The sequence below is a fragment of the Vulpes vulpes genome, chromosome 13 (assembly GCF_048418805.1).
Source record: "Vulpes vulpes isolate BD-2025 chromosome 13, VulVul3, whole genome shotgun sequence".
Taxonomy (NCBI): Eukaryota; Metazoa; Chordata; class Mammalia; order Carnivora; family Canidae; genus Vulpes; species Vulpes vulpes.
The window spans coordinates 131448776-131470545 of NC_132792.1; the positions used below are offsets into that span (position 1 = coordinate 131448776).

At 39.1% G+C, this 21770-nt stretch overlaps 1 protein-coding gene and 1 long non-coding RNA gene across 5 annotated transcripts in view; one reads left to right on the plus strand and one right to left on the minus strand.

Annotated features, from left to right (window-relative positions):
- SELP (selectin P) overlaps positions 1-4469 on the minus strand; it is a 39299-nt gene extending 34830 nt beyond the window's left edge. For all 4 annotated transcript variants that reach the window (XM_072732959.1, XM_072732958.1, XM_072732957.1 and 1 more), the window contains exon 1: positions 4168-4469. In XM_072732959.1, the coding sequence (XP_072589060.1) occupies positions 4168-4170 (3 nt within the window). In that variant the 5' untranslated portion in view covers positions 4171-4469. The remainder of the gene's footprint in view (positions 1-4167) is intronic.
- The window catches only part of LOC140594989 (uncharacterized), a 134291-nt gene that overhangs the window by 37097 nt on the left and 75424 nt on the right, over positions 1-21770 (plus strand). The gene's annotated exons all lie outside the window — the stretch shown is intronic.

The window sequence follows — 21770 nt, forward strand, 5'->3', positions numbered from 1 at the left end:
TTTACTATTTAATCCATCAGGTGTTCCTACTCCTTGAGCAATAAACACAAACTCTTCAAGATGAAGAACTCTTTAAGACCCTTTGAAATGTGGATTCTTCCTTTTGCCTATCTCATCTCTTGCCATTAATTTTCAATTTATTCACTGCTTCCATACAATTCTACAATGTATTTATAACAAAACATTTTGTAGTTTCCAGAATGCGCTATATGTGCCCTATGTTCTCCTTTTATGTGTTCCTAGCTCTATAAATCCAAAAATCTCCTCCTGGAAGGATACTTCTCTATCGCCAATCCTGCCCTCCCCCACTGTCCCCACCAAGACGGGTGCTCCCTGTTATTGCTTGTTCTTTCCCATTGCTTATTTCAGTAACTATTGATTTATCAATTGCCTACAATGTGTTGGATACTCTTTGAAGTACTGGAGTTACAATGATGAAAACAGAAATCATTCCTGTCCTTGTGTAATATACAGTCTGTTGAGGAAGACAATGAAATGCCAATAAATACAAGCAGTTCATAACAAATAAACCTGGAAGCTAGTGATAAGTGCTAGGTAGGGAATCAAAGTGGGGTTATGTGGCAGAGGGAATGCATGGTTACCTTAAGCAGGGAGCTAAATGCAGATCTCTCTGAGGAGGTCATTTTGAACTGAAAGCAGAATGGCCAGAAAAAGCCAGCCAGGGAGAAGCAGGAAGAGAATTAAAGACAAAAGGAAAATCCAATGTGAAGGCTTTGGGTGGTAGCAAAGTGTGGAGTGTTCACAGAACATGAAGCCATTAGTGTGTCTGGAATGGAATGAGCAGTGGGAGGAAGAGCATGACATGAAGCTGGTGACAGATCACCCCAGGGCTTTGAGAACTAAAACAAGGGGATGAGATTTTGTTCTAAGTGCAAAGAGGAGTCAGAGGCTGGGGGGTGTGGATTTTAGTAGAGGCAATGATGTGGTCTGATTGATGTTAAAGACTGGGAGGTCCTAGAGGTTAATTGAAAAGGTAGGTTTGATGAGGGAGCAAAAGGGAAACTGAGGGCACAGCACAAGTTAACACCTGGTACCCCGCCTCCCTCCTGGTGGGATATGTGTGACATTCCTCAGACACTCCTGGCTACCCAAGAACAAAGGGAAGGGAGAAACAAAGGGTTATCTGAGATCACAGTCCTGCAGGACAGGAGTCTCCATCAGTTTGCGACTGTCCTAATGATTTACAAGAATAAAACAATCTCCAGAAAGCTATAGATTCAATTTCCTGGAACCCTAACATCACCCTTACCTCCATAGGGTAGAACATTTTTTATAATCAATCATTCCTCACAACCCCAGTGCAGCTCTTTCTGCCCATGGGTCCTGTCCCTGTGCTATAATAAAAACACCCTTTTTGCAGTGAAAATATCTCAAGAATTCTTTCTTGGCCACAGGCTCTGAACACCCCCACTCCAAACCACATCAGGTTAGGGCCGGATTTTGTGAGTCTGACATAATATGTCACAAAAGAGATCTAATTGTCAGGGCTTTGAACAGAGAAGCATCCTGAACAGATGCACCTGACAGTGATGGTTTTGATGAATTAGCGGCAGAGAGGCTGTGCTGTGAAAAGGGAAGACTACTGTACTAGTCTCAGCAGGAGTGAAAGGGATTCTGGCTTGGGTCGGGATCAATGGGAATGCAAAGCAGGGAAGTAGATGTGAGAGTTCTGGAGGAGGCAGAACTATACAAATAGCTGGTAGCAGAGTCCAGGTTTCACAAGGCATTAGAACTGCCACAAACTTCCCTGAAGTTTCTGGATGGTAGTGGTGGTGGCATAGCACAGATGTTAGTAGTTCCAATAATTTAAAGGTAGAAAAAGAAACACAGCAAGAGAGAGACAGAGAGAGATCTCTAGAAATAAAGACAGGAAGGAGCCCAGGACATTAACACAAAGAATCAAAGCACATATTTACATTAGACTACCAATCGCCATTATTTAGGTTGAAATACTAGTATTAAAAATAAAGTGGCATGCCTAGTTTTCAAAAGTCCATTGGAGCATGACTGAGCTATATATCCCTACAAATATAGAGGGATCATTTTATATTTGACTTGATAAAATTTCTGTTTGCTTTTCAAAGAAGTGAGACACCTAGAAGACAATGTAATAAATGTCGTTCATGAAACCACCATGTGCCTACTTTCCAGGATTGATTCAGGCTCTTTTCTCAGTGTTGCCCATTATGCAGTAGGTCATTTTGACTTTTGAAGATTTGATTAATAAGCTTCCACCTACAGAATTCTGAAGCTACATATTCTAAGAGCCAATAGCCAGCCCGAAGAGTGGGAACTGTGTAGCTACATTTCAAAAAACAGGTCATGGAAGGAAGAGTAAGAACTAGAAGCCACAGACCTAAAGTAGTTACGGTATAAATGGAAGAGAATCCACACTTGTTATGGTATAAATGGAAGAGAATCTACATCTGCTTCTTAATCCACGAAAACTCTAACATCAGAACACTTTAGCTGCAAGTTCCCAGTCAAGAGTTCTCTCTCTGAGATTCCTCTGATTGAAAACACTCCACCAGAGAATACTTAATCTCTTTCTTCAGGTCCTGGAGGTTAATTGAAATCACTCTGATCTTGAAGCCAGATTTACATACAGAGGGTTGAGGTTCCTGAGTCCCAAGAGCCAAATGTACTCGGGGGCAAAGGAAGAGGTCTTACTTTTGGAATATGGTAACAGTTCTAGAGCTGGAGTCCTCAGCACTAGATTGCAGAGTTCCAGCCTAGCTTCAAGATACTAGTGGAGGAGCTTCTAAAAAGAAAGCACAGGAGGCAATAGAGTAGAGTTCTTAACCCAAAACCCATGTGGGGGCTGGGGAACCCCCTGTACTTGTCCAGAAAGCTTAGTGTTTATGTGGACATTTGCATTTTCATCTGGGATGAAGAGCTGTACTTTCACTAGAACCTCAAAGAACTCCGTGATCCAATGGGTCAATATACTTCTGAAATAGAGGAGGATCCCAAATTAAATAGAAGGAAGAGATGACTAACTCCTGGTCCATGTAAGTTGACCAACACAATATGATATGCAAAAGATGGAACAAAAGCAATCCACATTCTTATGTCATTGGAGTTCAAACTCAGGAGACTCAAACTCATTCCTGTTCTCTTCAGAGTCTTCTCTTTTATCCCCAATAAAGAAAATCCCCATTGCAAATATTTGAAAAGTGTATGTAAAGTAAAAAGGTGGCGTGAATCACGTAGGAGTACTACTTTCTTCTGGCATCTAGAAAGGGGCTAAAAAACAGAGACAGTTGGTTTCTTGTTAGCCACAGATTGCAGTATTTTGGACTTTGGGAGCCTGAGACTGTGGGAGATACTCCTGGTAAGTCGGGAGTAAAACCGTGTGTCTTATCTGTTAACGAGTTCAAGAATGTCTAGTTTTCCTGGGATCTTCCCTGCATCCTAAACCCAACAATGTTTTTCTTTTTCACAACAATAATAACTGGCATTTACTAAGCAGTTCCCATGTGTCAGCCTCAGATTTAAATTCTTTTCAGTGCAAACTTATTTAATCTTCACAATGACACTGTGGGGTGCTAGAATTATATCTATTTTACAGATAAAGAAACTGAGTCACTAACAGGACAGAGACTTAGCGCAGAAATGGAAGCCATATAGAGATACTCCACATGAGTCCCAGTGGACTCCTAGGGCTTAGAGAAGGAACCAGAAAGGCTGGCATGAGAACACATGCAATCATAGGTTGTCCTAGGGCACCTATTCAACTTTGCCTTCAAGCCAGAGAGAAGAGCGATCCTAAGAAGGAGTTCAAGGATTTACCAAGATCTGCGCCATGAGAGTTTCTGTAAACTCTAATAGGAAAAACAGCGGCAGTGGAGTCAGAGGATAGAAGTCTAGATCCAGACCATGTCAAACCTAGCAGTGAGGCCATAGGTAAAATGCCTGGTCTCTATAAGGCTTAGTGGAACGTGGAAATGGCAACCTCAACACCCAAGGATATTTGGAGGGTCAATGTGGACAGCAGGCTTAGAGATGCTCACACTCTAAAGGGCTGTTCAACATAAAATACCATGACTACTACCGTTCCTCCTCACTTTCTGATCCTTTACCTGCCTGACTCAGCCTCCATGCCACATCTCATCCAGTTCCCAGAATACAGAGAAATGAACTTACCATCTCCTCTGAGCCTCGGCTTCCTTTCAGCCGTCTGCCCAACCCAGACTTCTTATAGTCTTGCTGCCTCCCCTCAGTGTCAAGCTGTTTAGAAAAGCAACTTCCTAGTTCAGCAAGTTCCAGAAATTCACCGCAGCCCTTCCCACGAAGTTGGATGTTGATAACACAAGAGCAGTTGATAATACTTAGTAGCAATGGTCACCAGGAGGGCAGAAGGTCACCTACTTCCATGGGAGATGGTCTGGAGACAGGGGCAAGTGTGAATCACTCCTGGACATCCCGGGCTGTGCAGTGCAGGAATCATGCCCACACCCCCAGGAGTCAAATTTCCTCTAATTATGATACAAGCCTCAGTTTAAGGTCGTACATTTGGAAAATATGTTTTGTCTTAATCATAATGCCCAGTGCAAATTTTCCAGTTATTGTGAAGTCTCAGTCAATGTTAACAATTCCAGCAGCCTTCTCAGGCAAGGGAGCAAAAATAATAATACAAAAAAATAAGGTAGGGAAGGAAAAAGCCACTAAGAAAATCCTGACAATGAGGGGTGATTGCTGGAAACAGTCTTAAAATGAAATATAACAAACATGGGTCATTATTAGAAAAATTTCTCAGATGGATCTGAGGGAAGGTGCTCTGTAGATGGTAGGTCCATATTGATAGTGTGTTTTAAGGTGCATAATGTTAAGTTTTAGAGAGTCTGAGGGAAGTAGAGAAGGATTTCTGGGAAGCTAAATGGCAGAAAAACACTTGACTTTGTTGGAAAGCTGTTCAGGCTGAATATCTGAACAAATATTTTGCTCAAGAGATATCATCTATGTAGAAAATTTAGATTGTTTCTAATTATGTGGCCATTAAAAATGCAATGTAATTCCAATGTAGTTTAGTTAGTAGTGTAATTTATCTGTTTCATATGTTTTCTCATCTCTTGATAGCCTATGGGCCCCTCTCCTATGTTAGTTTTTCTCTGCTATTGTGTCTAGCAGAGGACAAATAGACACTCAGCAAATACCTGTAGCTTATTAGTTAGATTAATGACTCTGGGTAGACACGATGAAAACGCCACCTCCCCTCTCTACATGGATTTCTACTTATCCTATTACATAGATGCATTCATACATGCAACAAGTATTTGAGTTGCTTCGGGGTTCCAGGAAACATGCTAGCACTAGGGATTTGGTAAAACCCTAGTGGGATTCACTTTTTTTTTTAAGGAGGAGACATTAGATATTAAATAAAAATCACACATATAAATACAGAAAGAAAAAAACGTGGTGCAGTGAAAGGATATGATGGGAACTTGACCTGAGGAAGGCTCCCCAGAGACAGTGATTTCAGAGCTGAGGTCTTACTTCGAATAAGCATTACTGCATCAGGTGAGGAGAACATTCTAGGTCAGTAAAGACTTGGGGCAGCCTGGCTGGAGGGGGTAAAGGAGGCTAGACAGGTAGAGAACCTCTCTGGATCATGCCCAGTCTCAGATCATGTTATGGCTGTCAGTATGTGTGCCATCTGTCATCGTGTGAAATAAAAGGCAGTTAATTCCTTCTGTACACCTGGTCCCTCTACTCGGAGAATGCTAGGGAACTTTCTACATAACAGGCTGTAGGATGACAGGCTAGAACTTTAAAAAGAGCATATAGCTCTTCCCCCTTATTGTTAATACAATGTGTTCATTGCTAAGAAAAAAAGAAAAAAAAAGACAAGAAAATTCAGAAAAGCACAGAGAAGGGGGAAAAGATCTCCCATAATACTGAATTGGAATTGGAATAGAACTGAAATCCCATTACATCCATTCAGTACAATGCTGTTTTGTTTTGTTTCATAATATATCATAGACCTTTGTGATGCTTTAAAGTATATTTATGCTGTAGTTACAACTAAAAAAACCACTATATATAAATAGATGAAAGTAGAGATATACGTACAACATAAAGATCAACAATGAAGGATAAAGTCAACTCTTCCATGGCTTAAGCGGACATTATCAAAACTTCCCAGAAAGCAGGGATTGGGAGAAGAAAAAAACTTACCAGACAAAAGAAGCCCTTGTGGCTTATTTGCCTGAAGTATCTGTCCCTCCCCTGGTGGCTGACACAGTCATGAAAAAAGATATCAACCCTCCCTGTATAGCTTTCAGAAGATACTACCCACAAGTCTCTTGAGCTTCTAAAATCTTCCCGCAGAAATTCTATTTAAATTGGCCTGTGGTGTTATGATTAAGCATTTCTTTTCTCTATCTTTGCCCTCCAGTTTTGAAGGGAAGGAAAGGCAGTGCAGTCAGTCATCTTGGCAAAGGTCTCAGGCAGTGAATATGCCCACCCACATAACCTTAAAAAGAAATTGAATTCCTTGGACAAATTCCCCATTACTGTGTTTATGCCTTCTCAGCCCCACTGGGGGTTCATTTATTTATCCTATGCATCTTTATGTGGATGTGCTCTGTGTTACCATCTAAGTGAATAAGACACAGCCTCCATCCTGGAGGAGCTCAAAAACCAGTGGAGACACAGACACAGAAACAGATAATTATGAAAACCTTGGAGGAGCCAGCATATGCACCCATTCTTGCATCAGCCCCCTCAGAAGACAGCTAATTACTTGATGGGAGCAACGGAGAGTGGTTAGAGGAGGTGCTTGAAGGAAACAGCCCTTCTGCTGAATGGAAGAAGTAGGATACTTTTGTGCAAGCTCAGTGGCTGGACATATACACACAGACAATACTCTAAATTAATCAGATTAATTAGGACTTGCTTTATCACATTAAAAGTATTTTTACTCCTCCAAAAGCATGTTGGAAGAGTATATGTCTGGGGCCCTTTGATTATCAGAAGGCTGTGATAACCATAGAAAGGTTATCACCTATACTAGGACACTAGAAAAATAATGAAATGGTGACCTGTCTATAAATCAACACTATGAATAGGCTATTTAAAAGTCACTGAGGAAGTGAAACAGAGATACTGTTGTTAGACTTATGAGCTACCATTGCTGAGCACTTATTCTTAGGCCAGACTTTGTGGGAAGCATTTAAAAATCTGTGTCTCATTTATTCCTCACAATGGCTTTATGAGGCAGAGTCTATCTTCCCAGGTGGTCCATCTATTCGGAGATTATTATAACTGACATTTTATTGAAAAAAAAAATGAGACTTGGGGGTTAGATGCCTTGCTCAAGATGACAGCTGACAAAATAAAAGGAAAAAATTCAAATTTGAGTCTAGTTAAAACAATATTACACTAAGCTCTGGGTTTTTTTAAATTAAACTCAGTAAAAAGTGCTTCCTGGGAAGGGAAGAAGAGGTGCCTCTGACCCCCTTCTCTTGTAGTCTGGTAAGTGTTCTATGCTCAAAAGCTCTGGCACTGAAAGATGTATTAAGAGTTAAACTGAATCAAGCTACTTATCACATCCATATCAGGACACAATATTACTTCTCAGCTCAGGGTCTGCTGTTACTGAGCTTGATTGGGTTAACATTACCTTGATCACAGAGGGAAGTTGTAGCCAATCTGCTGGGGAAGGTATTTTTCATCTGAAAATGTGAGGCAAACATAAAAATGTTCCAATTCACTTCAGAGGAAAAAAAGGCAAGAATGGACGGGAAGCAGAACAGGCTAATTTTCTTTTCTTTTCTTTTCTTTCTTTTCTTTTCTTTTCTTTTCTTTTCTTTTCTTTTCTTTTCTTTTCTTTTCTTTTCTTTTCTTTCTTTCCTTTCCTTTCCTTTCTTTTCTTTCTTCTTTTTTTTTTTTTTTTTACTTTCAGTTTAGTTAACATAGAGTGTATTATTAGTTTCAGGGGTAGAACTTAGTGATTCACCAGTTGCAAGTATAACACGTAGTGCTCATCACATCACATGCCCTCCTTAATGCTAGTCACCTAGTTACCCCATCCCCCCACCCAGCTCCCCTCCAGCCACCCTCATTTTGTTTCCTATGGTTGTCTCTTATGGTTTATCACCCTCTCTGTTTTTATCTTATTTTATTTTTCCTTCCCTTCCCCTGTGTTCATTTGTTTTGTTTCTTAAATTCTACGTATGAGTGAAATCATATGGTATTTGTCTATGATTGACTTATGTCGCTTAGCACAATACCTTCCAGTTCCATCCATGTCACTGCAAATGGCAAGATTTCATTCTTTTTGATGGCTGAATAGTATCCCATTGTGTATAAATACCACATATTTTTTATCCATTCATTTGTTGATAGACATCTGCGCTCTTTCCATACTTGGGCTATTGCAGGTATTGCTGCTATAAACATTGAAGAACAGGCTAATTTCTGAGCCCCCATCCAGTCATCTAGACTAAGATTATATACTTTCGAGTTTCTACAGTTTCCTGTAACCTTCCTCATTGACTTGCTTTGCTCTTTCCCAAGATCAAGTATAATAAAAGATTGAAGAGCTGCTGATCTTTGCATCATATAATTTGCTTTCTTTTGTTGCACCCAGGGGAGTGCCTCTAATGGCAATTATGCCTGCTCTCTGAAATCATTCATTTCTTTGAGGAATATATCTCTGAAATAGCAAATAAGATAGCAAACTGGGAGAAAAATACATCACATATTTTCATTACAAGATATTATCCAGTAAAGCCAGTTTGATGATTTGAATTGCTGTTGAGACTAATAACGACCTCACAGTTACCACCACCTTCAGCAATCTAGAGGCAGGACAACCAAATACAGAATTAAAAATATGAATTTGGCATTCAGAGGCACCTCTGGTGGTTCAGAAAAGTGATTCTCTTATTACTTAAACTTTTTTTTTAATTGAGAGCTAAGTGTATTATGGAATAAGACCTCTCAGACAAGCATCCCTCTACTTAACAGCATTATCATCAATAATTTATTGACTGGCTCTTGTGAGTGAGACATTGTCCTAGAACTTGGGACTTGACACATATGAAAGTCAATTTGCTGAGTCTGTATGGAGAGTTGCCTCTGCAAGCTTTCAATCTAGCTGGAGATGTAAGCCACATGCAGAGAAAGGAGAGATGATGACATGAGATTGTACATGCCCATACAGACCAGGAGGTGTCTAGAGTGCAGTGAGACTGTGAGCTAGCTGAGAACTGGGGCTGGACAGGAGAGGCATCTTGCGCTTTCTGCCCCAACCACACAAGTCTAGAGGATGGCAGCTTCCCACAGCATCCTGTACAGCTGTGACTCTTCCTAGATAGCCAATTCGATTATTTCTGAAAATGCTAATATTTATTAGGTTTTGGAAATTGAGCAATTTCAGGGACACCTGGGTGGCTCAGTTGGTTAAGTGTCTGACTTTGGATTTTGGCCTAGGTCATGATCTTGGAGTAGTGGGATTGAATTCTGCATTGGCTGCATTGGGCTCTACAATGAGCGTTGATCATGGAGCCTGCTTGGGATTCTCTTTCCCTTTCCCTCTGCTTCTCCTCCCATCCACCTCCATCCACCCCGCTAGCACTCTCTCTCTCAAAAAACAAAAAGAAGAAGAAAGAAGAAAGAAGAAGAAGAAGAAGAAGAAGAAGAAGAAGAAGAAGAAGAAGAAGAAGTGCAAAGAAAGAAAAAAAAGAAAAGAAATTGAGTAATTTCATATTAAGCAGAGAGGGATTACAGGGGAGAAATGCATTTTATACTTCTTCCCAACACACACACACACACACACACACACACACACTGCACATACACTTTTATTTTTAAGTACTATTTTCAACTATAATAATTTTTTATGAGTCTGGTGAATGTAGAACTTTCTTTTCCTTTTTCTTTGCTATTTTTCCCTAACTTCCTCAATTCTGAGTCAAAAATGTCTGACCTCATCCTGGCAGAAAGTGTCCAAACTCTATTGCGGGGCAGGGTCTGGGCCAGTTTAAGCTTAGGGCTAAGTCCCTAGGAACTAAATGAAGAAGGTTCTGGGAAGAAAGAGTCAGATGGGCAGTTCTGGACCTTAAGGAGATCTGAAAGTCAAATCTCTGAAGCCACAGACAACATCAAGAGAGGAGGAACTTTGCAAAGGAGAGGAGGCCAAAGGACAGTGAGAGGACAGGCTAGGGCACCAGCAAGGAGCCCATACTCCTTCTTGATTGGCCTGGCTTACCGCATAGGAGGGTCAGGATGAGTATCAGAAAAGGCAAACACCATCTCCTCCATTCTGAAAGTATTTGAGGTGGGGGATCTTCAAGTTTTGGAAGAGAAACTGTATTCTCTGGAGGATCTGAAATGGCAGGCAAGAGACAGTCACATGAGAGAAGGCGTGTAGACAGCCACTGCCTTTGCTGATTGGGCCTGGAAATCCATCTTTCTGCGACCCTAAGTTTCTCCAATGCAGAAACCATGCCTTAGTTGTTTTTGTGTCCCCTGGCTTTCAGTAACCCTGTTAAAAGTCAATTCAAGTCACATCAGATTCCTTGCCTCTGGGCCAGTCCTCTCTGGCCACACACTGACTTTCCCATTACACAACTTTCTGTTTAAACAAAAACATAATAGAACTGATAAAATAGGGGATCCCTGGGTGGCTCAGCGGTTTAGCACCTGCATTTGGCCCAGGGGGCGATCCTGCAGTTGGGGATCCAGTCCCACTTCGGGCTCCCTGCATGGAGCCTGCTTCTCCCTCTGCCTGTCTCTGCCCGCCCCCCTCTCTTTCTTTCTCATGAGTAAACAATAAAATAAAAACTTAAAAAAAAAAAAAGAACTGAAAAAATACTAGATTGCTTGTGCAATCTGACCAAGGGTGTGCTTACCCAGGGGAGGCAGACTCTCTAGGCCTGAACAGTACAAAGGCAACTTTAGCGCCTCCCTAGTCCCCCAGTGGATAGGTAATTTTGAACTATGTTTCAAAATTGCTTCCCTTTCTTGTCAATATCTTGCTTATCAAAATGGGTAATTTACTGAAACACATGTAACCTCAAGCTATGACATTAAACAATAGATTAGAATAAAATAGAGAATCAGAAAAATAACAGCTGTGTAGAGTGACTTTGCTGGAAGTAATCAAATCAAATGCAAAGTTTTAATTCTCAAATAATTCTATGATTCTGGCTCTGATAAAAGGGAAGGGAATTGTTTTACCAAAAAGGGATAATAGCCACTTAGGGATTTGCTTTCCTTTTAACAGTTAAGAGACAGGTAAAGGCATAATTTGAGATTGTTATTTGGGTGACCGCTTTTTTGTACTTAAACTTTACTTCCTAAGTATTCTCTTTAAATGGCTAGTTTGGGGGATCCCTGGGTGGCGCAGCGGTTTGGCGCCTGCCTTTGGCCCAGGGCACGATCCTGGAGACCGAGGATCGAGTCCCACATCGGGCTCCCGGTGCATGGAGCCTGCTTCTCCCTCTGCCTGTGTCTCTGCCTCTCTCTCTCTCTGTGACTATCATAAAAAAAAGAATAAACCACCATTTAAAAAATAAATAAATAAATAAATGGCTAGTTTGTTGTTTCTTTGTTATAACAGTAAAACTAAAATTTTGTAGCTCATCTGTTACTGTAAATAATAAAAATAAATTTCCACATGAATATAGTCCTTTGCTAAAATGAAAGCATAAAAGTAATATATTCTCTTATAAAGATCCATACCATACAGAAATGCAAAAAGAAGTAAAAGCCATTAGTCATATTCACTAAAGACAACTACTGTTTTTTTTTTTAAAGACAATCACTGTTAACAAGTTGGTAGGCTTTCAGAATTTTTTAGCTCATATATTCACAAATAAATTTTCAGTAAAAATATATTCAAGCTTTATTTTTTATTAGTTTTTAAAACTAAACTGTATATTAAAGACATCTTTTCATGTTAATATAGGTCTACATCAATCTTTATAAGGGCTGCATAATATTCTATTTTACAATGCAGCATAACTTATTTAAAATATTCCATACTGATGAAAATCCTCCCATTTGTTTTTGTTTATCATAATTGATTGACCTTTTATTTTAAAAATTACAAGGAGCGATTTCTAGCATTGAAAGTATTGCCTGGGCAGCTCTGGTGGCTCAGCGGTTTAGCGCCGCCTTCAGCCCAGGGTATGATCCTGGAGACCCTGGATCAAGTCCCACGTCAGGCTCCCTGCATGGAGCCTGCTTCTTCCTCTGCCTGTGTCTCTGCCTCTCTCTCTGTGTCTCTCATGAATAAATAAATAAAATCTTTGAAAAAAAAAAAAAGAAAGTATTGCCTGTATCAAACACTCATATCACTATTAATTCCATCGAAAAGCTGCCTTTTATTTTTTAAGACACTAAGTCCAACTGATGGGGTACATGTCCTCAAAATAGAGTTTCCATTGTTTATCCAAATGCCAAAATTAATATTATTGAGAAGTTTATTGCTTTATGGCTGAGCAAGATGCTGCTAGCACATTTTAAGTAAATAATATTCTTTATTAGAATTATGAGGTCATCTGTTTAAAACTTTCAGGATAATTCACAGAATACAGATTTATTTATTCAAATTACACACTGAAAGTTTGGGCTATTAGCTATACAAGTACCTCTTTAAAGAAATAAGACACAAATAAATCTGCCTTGATATACTATACATAATTGAAATAAATAAAGCCTGGAAGACCAATTTTGTTATACCATGTTCTGTTAGGATCTTTAAAAAAAAAATCACATATTTAGTAGTCCATTTGTGCTTAAAATATTTATAAGCATGAGAAGCTTAAAGAAAAAAAAACTTCTGTACATGATGATAAAAAAGTAATAAACGTTTTTGAAATTGGATTGTAATTTAAAACACTTTCCTAAAGAAATTCTTGGTATTATCTTTTTTTTTTTTTTTTTTTTTTTTTTTGGTAATTGCTATCAAAAACAACACTGCAAGACATCCCAGGACATTTATTTTTTGCCTGTATTTTTCCTATAATTTCTCTAGGAAAACTGCTATAAGTAGATTTACTAGGGTGGAAGTGTATAGTATAGCACTTCAGCCAGTCTTGAGGGTTAACTTGCTCCCAGATAATACACTCCTTACTTGATGACCTAAGGCCCTTGATCTGGAACAGAACTAATTTTTTTGTATATTTTTTATTGGAGTTCGATTTGCCAGCATATAGCATAACGCCCAGTGCTCATCCTGTCAAGTGCCCCCTCAGTGCCCATCACCCAGTCACCCCCACCCCCCACCCACCTCCTTTTCCACCACCCCTTGTTCGTTTCCCAGAGTTAGGAGTCTTCCATGTTCTGTCTCCCTTTCTGATATTTCCCACTCATTTTTTCTCCTTTCCCCTTTATTCCCTTTCACTATTTTTTATATTCCCCAAATGAATGAGACCATATAATGTTTGTCCTTCTCCGATTGACTTACTTCACTCAGCATAATACCCTCCAGTTCTGTCCACATTGAAGCAAAAGGTGGGTATTCATCATTTCTAAAGGCTGAGTGATATTCCATTGTATACATATACCACAGCTTCTTTATCCATTCATCTTTCGATGGACATCGAGGCTCCTTCCACAGTTTGGCTATTGTGGACATTGCTGCTAGAAACATCGGGGTGCAGGTGTCCTGGCATTTCACTGCATCTGTATCTTTGGGGTAAATCCCCAGCAGTGCAATTGCTGGGTCATAGGGCAGTTCTATTTTTAACTCCTTGAGGAACCTGCACACAGTTTTCCAGAGTGGCTGTACCAGTTCCCATTCCCACCAACAGTGCAAGAGGGTTCCCCTTTCTCCACATCCTCTCCAACATTTGTTGTTTCCTATCTTGTTAATTTTCCCCATTCTCACTGGTGTGAGGTGGTATCTCATTGTGGTTTTGATTTGTATTTCCCCGATGGCCAGTGATGCGGAGCATTTTCTCATGTGCTTGTTTTGATGGCCATGTGTATGTCTTCTTTGGTGAAATTTTTGTTCTAGCCCTTTATCTGATAGGTCATTTGCAAATATCTTCTCCCATTCTGTAGGTTGTCTTTTAGTTTTGTTGACTGTTTCTTTGGCTGTGCAGAAGCTTTTATCTTGATGAAGTCCCAATAGTTCACTTTTGCTTTTGTTTCTCTTGCCTTCATAGATGTATCTTGCAAGAAGTTGCTGTGACCAAGTTAAAAAAAGGTGTTGCCTGTGTTCTTCTCTAGGATTTTGATAGAATCTTGTCTCACATTTAGATCTTTCATCCATTTTGAGTTATCTTTGTGTATGGTGTAAGAGAATGGTCTAGTTTCATTCTTCTGCATGTGGATGTCCAATTTTCCCAGCACCATTTATTGAAGAGACTGTCCTTTTTCCAGTGGATAGTCTTTCCTGCTTTGTCGAATATTAGTTGACCATAGAGTTGAGGGCCCATTTCTGGGTTCTCTATTCTGTTTCATTGATCTGTGTCTGTTTTTGTGCCAGTACCATACTGTCTTGATGATCACAGCTTTGTAGTACAACCTGAAATCTGGCATTGTGATGCCCCTGGCTCTGGTTTGCTTTTTCAATATTCCCCTGGATATTCGGGGTCTTTTCTGATTCCACACAAATCTTAAGATTATTTGTGGAACAGAACTAATTTGCTTTCTCTGAGATTCGCAGACCACTGGCCTGAGGAGTGAAGAACTGGAATGTTCCCAAGCCACAGAAGAAGGACATGTGTTTGAAGCCACATTGGCTTTCTGATTAAGCGAGCATTTTTTAGCAAAGCATTTTCCTTTTTTAGGTCACACAAATGATTTTACTAACCTCTCTTTGTGCATCTATAGATCTTGCCCTTCTTTGCAGATAGAACAGAGTACTCCTGCACACCATGGAGCCAGAACAAGACCCTCTCACAATCTCTAAGCACTGAGATAACAAGCGCTGAGACAATATTTGTAGCTGGTAGCATCGAGTCTGCACAAGATCTGGAAATGTTGCAGTTACTGCACTCCCTGTGCTGATGAACTACCCTAAACCCCTTCAAAAGCCCCTGGGCTGATTGTTTCCTTTGCTGTGCAGTAGCTTTTTATCTTGATGAAGTCCCAATAGATCATTTTTGCTTTTGTTTCTCTTGCCTTTGGAGACATGTCTGGCAAGAAGTTGCTATAGCCAAGGTCACAGAGGTTACTGTCTGTGTTCTCTAGGATTTTGATGGATTCCTGTCTCACATTTAGGTCTTTTATCCATTTTGGGTTTATTTTTGTGTATGGTGTAAGAAAGAGGTCCAGTTTCATTCTTCTACATGTGGCTGTCCAATTTTCCCAATACCATTTGTTGAAAAGACTCTCTTTTTTCCATTGGATATTCTTCCTTGCTTTGTCAAAGATTAGTTGACCATAGAGTTGAGTATTCACTTCTGAGTTCTCTATGAACTCAGAAATTCTGAGTTCCATTGATCTATGTATCTGTTTTTGTGCCAATACCATGCTGTCTTGATGATTACAGCTTTGTAATACAAGCTTGAAGTCCAGAATTGTGATGCCATCAGCTTTAGTTTTCTTTTTCAGCTTTCCTCTGGCTATTCCATACAAATTGGATTCCATACAAATTTTAGAATTATTTGTTCCAGCTCTGTGAAAATGATGGTATTTTGATGGGGATTGCACCAAATGTATAGATTGCTTTGGGTAGTATAGACATTTTAACAGTACTTATTCTTCCAATCCATGAGCATGGACTGTTTTTCCATTTCTTTGTGTCTTCCTCAATTTATTTCATAAGTGTTCTATACTTTTCAGAGTACAGACCCTTTGCCTCTTTGGTTAGGTTTATTCCCAGTATTTTATGGTTTTTGGTGCAATTGTAAATGTTATCGATTCCTTAATTTCTCTTTCATCTGTCTCATTGTTAGTGTATAGACTTGCAACTGATTTCTGTGCAATGATTTTATATCCTGCCACTTTTGTGGGTAGAGTTTTTTGGGTGAAGTCTTTTGGGTTTTCAAAGCAGTCAACAAAACCAAAAGACAACCTATAGAATGGGAGAAAATATTTGCAAATGTCTTACCAGATAAAGGACTAGTATCCAAGATCTGTAAGGAATATATCAAACTCAACACTCAAAAAAATAAGTCAAGAAATGAGCAGAAGTCATGAACAGATGTTTCTCCTAAGAGAATACAAATGGGCAACAGACACATGAAAATATGCTCAACATCACCCAACGTTAGAGATTCAAAGCAAAACCACAATGTGATACCACCTCACACCAGTCAGAAAGGCTAAAATTAACAAGTCAGGAAACAACAAATGTTAGTGAGGATGTGAAGAATGGGGAACTCTTGTACACTGTTGGTGGGAATACAAGCTGGTGCAGCTGTTCTGGAAAAAACAGTATGGAGGTTCCTCAAGAAGTTAAAAATAGAGATACCCTATAACCCAGCAATTGCACTACTAGGTATTTACCCCAAAGATATGAATATAATGATCCAAAGGGGCACTCACACCCTAATGTTTATAGTAGCAATGTCCATAATAGTCAAACTGTGGATAGAGCCCAGATGTCCATCGAGAGATGAATGAATAAAGAAGGTGTGGTATATATACACAGTGGAATATTACTTAGCCATCAAAAATGAAATCTTACCATTTGCAATGACTTGGATGGAACTAAAGGTATTATGCTAAGTGATCAGAGAAAGTCAATCAGAGAAAGACATATGATTTCATTCATCTGTGGAATTTAAGAAACAAAACAAAATCATAGGGGAAGGGAGGGAAAAAATAAAATAAGATGAAATCAGAGAGGGAGATAAGCCATAAGTAACTCTTAATCATAAGAAACAACTACGTTGCTGGAAAGGTGGTGGGTGAGGAGATGGGGTAACAGAGTGATTGACATTAAGGAGAATATGTGATGTAATGAGTACTCGGTATTATAAACAACAGATGAATCACTGAATTCTACCTGTGAAACTAATAACATACTATATATTAATTAATTGAATTTAAATAAGATAAAATTAAAACAAAACAAAATAACAAAACCCTGGGCCAGGCAGAAGCATGGGAGTGACTTTTGGACAAAAGCCCACCTTCTCTCCAGGTGGCTGTCCTCCTGCATAAAGCTCAAACTCCTTTCCAAGCAAAAACTCATCTTTTGAGGAAGAGCCATTCAGGTGATTGGCAGCCAGTTGTACTTGGGCTTGGTAACACATGTGCACCTAAAAGATTGACAGATATTATTTCATTATCCCCCAAATGAAAGTATAAATTTGAACTCTTGCAACAGTATCTGAGAGTGCACCCAAACCTGCTCTGGCTCTCAGCTTTGTCAGTCTTAAGAGACTTGGCCAAGCTGGTACACAACAGCAACAACAGAAGATTCATTTTTGTAAATTCTATGACTTAAGTTACTGTGGAGTTCACCCAGTATGTAATGTTTCAAAGAAATATTTTTAAAAATGAGGACACTGTGTAAAGTTGCCTTGGATGTCACCTTGTGTCACTCACAAGCTGAGGGACTTTGGTACAGACGCAAGCAGTGAGGCATGAAAGGTGAAAGGGTGGCTCATGAAAGGCTGGCTCAACGAAGGTGAAAAATAAATGAAAAGATAGGCATCCATGACACAAATGTGGACTGCCCCCTGGGTTTTGTGGCTGTTGCTACTCTAGTTGTTCAACTTTGGCCTGACTGCCTCTTGGAGGATTGGTGAAGTGGCTCATTTTTAGAAAATGAAGTCTTTTCATTCCTCAGTGTCCTGGAGACTTCGTGGCTAGAAATCCGTTAATTCCAAGAGGGGAATTCTGGTAAACATGTGAATGTGAATAGTATGAAAACTCCCTACATATTGTGGAACAATTGACATTCAAATCCCTTCATTACCAAAATGGGTCATTGAATGAAATATTTATACTCTGTGATATCAAATATACGATAACATAATAAGGAAATACAAAAACAGCAATACATAAGGTTACTTAGCTGGAGGTAATCAAATCAAGTTTGATTTTTTTTAACCATCAAATAATTCTATGATCCTGGCTTCCAACAGGAGGGAATTCCCTTATCCAGAGTTTTAATAACCTTCCTGAGGATTTGCTTAAGAGGTGATGGGGTGGGGTGCACTTTGGGAGCACAGTCAGTTAAACGCCTGGCTCCTGATTTCTGCTCAGGTCATGATCTCAGGGTCCTAGGATCTAGCCTCCTGTGGGGTTTGCTGCTGCAAAGTGTGTGTTGAGTGCTTACACACGCTGCCACCATGGGGCTCTGTTCAGGCCAAGCCGCAGCAGCTGTGATGTGATCACAGGGATGCTTCTTTTCTAAAAGCTATCCTCCCTGGACTATTTCAAAAATCCATGAATTGGAGACTCAGGCTGCAGGAATTCTGGGAAGATCATGGAGTATGTGGTAATGTCAGCGGAGTCCTTATCTTCAATGCTTTACTATGTTTTAATGTTTTTTTTTTTCAGTAATTGCAACAATGAAGGCTGCATCCTGCCCCACAACTCAGTAAGATTTTGCTATAGTCTGACTTTCTCCTCTAAATTGCCTAACCTTGACATGCAGATGCATTATGGAGGGAATATCTATGCACAACTCTGCATCAGAAATGGGGTTTGGGATCTGCATACCCCCTCTGAGCTAAGGAAGCCCCTGGTGGCCCACCAGTGCAAGCCCAGGGTTACCATTCCTTATGGCCTGCTACTTTGGCCTTGTCCTAAGAAGCTTCAATAAGTAAGATGATGACTTAAAACTCTCTTTTGAAACTGTGAATGACAATTAGCAATGCAGATCAACAAGTCAGACTTGGGAACTAAATAGTATGGGGAAAAATTCTTCATAAAGAAGAATGAATATGATGGGGAAAAGAGTCTCTTCAATAAGCGGCGTTGGGAAAACTGGACAGCAAGATGCAAAAGAATGACACCGGATCATTTTCTTACTTCATATAAAACAATAAACCCCAAATGTCTCCTAAGACAAGGACAACAAAAATAAAAATAAACACATAGGATTACATAAAAATAAGAAGCTTTTGTGACAGCAAAGGAAACCATCAACAGGCAACCCATTCAACAGGAGGAGATATTTGCAAATGGCATAACTAATAATGGGTTCATATCCAAAATATATAAGGAACTCAAACAACTTAACATCAAAAAACCCCAAACAATTCAATCTAAAAATCGGCAAGAACCTAAATAGATATATCTTCAAAGAAGGCATCCACATAGCCAACAGACACAAAAAAGATGCTCAACATCACTATCAGGAAAATGCAAATCAAAACCACAGTGACAAATCACCTGACACCTGTCAGAATGACCATTACCTAAAAGACAAAAAATAACAAGTGTTAGTGAAGGTGTGGAAAAAAGGGAACCCTCTCGCACTGTTGATGAGAATGCAAACTGGGGGCAACCACTGTGGAAAACAGTATGGGAGTTCCTCAAAAATTAAAAATAGAATTACCTTACAATTCAGCAATTCCACATCTAGATATTTACCCAAAGAAAATGAAAACACTAATTCAAAAAGATATATGCACTCCATGTTCATTGCAGCACTGTTTACATAGCCAAGATTTGGAAATGACCTAAGTGTCTATTGATAGATGAATGGATAAAGAAGATGCAGTGTATATATATATGATGGAATATTACTCAGCCATAAAAAAGAATGAAATCTTGCCAAATGCAACAACACAGAAGGACCTAGAGATTCTTATGCTAAGTGAAATAAAGCAGACAGAGAAATACAAATAGCATATGTGGAATCTGAAAAACCAAACAAATGAACAATAGTTAAAAAAAAAAACACAGAAAATGACCCATAAATACTGAGAATAATCTGGCAGTGGCTACCAGAATGGAGGGAGGTGGGGGATGGGAAAAACAGGGCAAGAGGATTAAAAAATATAAACTTCTACTTCTAAAATAAATAAGATATGGGGATACCATGTATAGCATAGGAAATATAGTTAATAATATGTAACAGCTTTGTATGGTGACAGATGGTAGCTAGATGTATGGCAGTGATTACTTTATGATGTATGTAAGTGTTATATCACTATGTTGTATGCATGAAAGTAAAATACTATTGTACGCCAGGTATACTACAGTAAGAACTTACATAATATGGTTGAAAAGTTATTAAATCTTGTTTAAAAAAAAGAAACTGGGATCCCTGGGTGGCGCAGTGGTTTAGCGCCTGCCTTTGGCCCAGGGCGCGATCCTGGAGACCCGGGATTGAATCCCATGTCGGGCTCCTGGTGCATGGAGTCTGCTTCTCCCCCTGCCTGTGTCTCTGCCTCTCTCTCTCTCACTGTGTGCCTATCATAAATAAATAAAAATTTAAAATAAATAAATAAATAAATAAACCTAAAAAAAAAAAAAAAAAGAAACTAAGTCATGAGCTAAACAAAGCTTTCCTCCAATAAGGATTTAATTTCATCAATCAAGAATCAGAAGACCATCATACACAACTTGTTATTTGCTATGCTCAGTGAAATAAAAGAGGAAATGGCATCAGGGACAGGTATGAGAAAAAAACAAGTTCATGATATGTGATAGAGCAAAGAAATAATGGTAAAAAACAAAACAAAACAAAAAAACAAAAAAACCCCAAAACAGTAAAAAGCAGGATTGTTGCTGTGAAAAGTAACTGCATAATACAAAGGAGTTTCTATGATTGAGAACTTGTCTCTTAAGTCAGGTAGTCTGGCTTTAACCAAATTACAATTCTGTCACTTATCAGCTATATGGCCTTGAAAAAATTACTAGAGCTTTATGTTTCATTCATAGAATAAGGGTAATGGGATTAAAAGAAATAATGAATTTATCAATCTTAACATAGTACCTGGTATCTAGCAAATAATCTATAAAATAATGCCTATTTTTATTTTTTTGTTAACCAATAAATTTGGCATTTATTCTTTGGATTTAGGCACTCAGGGTCTTCTATCAATTTTCCAACATCCCTAGAAGAGAGAGACATGTACAATATGATCACTATTGTTGAGAAAATTGGTTTTTTAAATTTTTTTAAATTTTATTTTATTTAAATTCGGTTAATTAACATAGAGTGTATTATTAGTTTCAGAGGTAGAGGTCAGTGATTCATCAGTATTATATAACACCCAGTGCTCATCACATCACATGCCCTCCTTAATGTCCATCACCCCATTATCCTGTCCCCTGAACTCCTCCCCTCCAGGAACCCTCAGTTTCCTACAGTTAAGAGTCTCTTATAATTGCTCCCTCTCTGATTTTGTCTTGTTTTATTTTTCTCTCCCTTCTATACTCCTGTGTTTTGTTTCTTTAATTCCACCATATAAGTTAGATCATATGATAATTGTCTTTCTCTGATTGACTTATGTCACTTACCCGAATACCCACTAGTTCTGTCCAAGTAATTGCAAATGGTAATATTTCATTTTTTATGGCTGAATAATATTCCACTATATATATATATGTAATAACATCTTTATTCTTCATCTGTTGATGGACATATGGGCTCTTTCCACAGTTTGGCTATTGTGGACATTACTGTTATAAACATTGGGGTGCAGGTCCCCTTTTGGATTACTACATCTGTTATCTCTGGGGTAAATACCTAGTAATGCAAATGCTGGGTCGTAGGGTATCTCTATTTTTAACTTCTTGAGGAACCTCCACACTGTTTTCCAGAGTGGCTTCACCAGCTTGCATTCCCACCAGCAGTGTGCAAGGGTTTTCTCTTTCTCCACATCCTCACCGTTTGTTGTTTCCTGACTTGTTAATTTTAGCCATTCAGACTG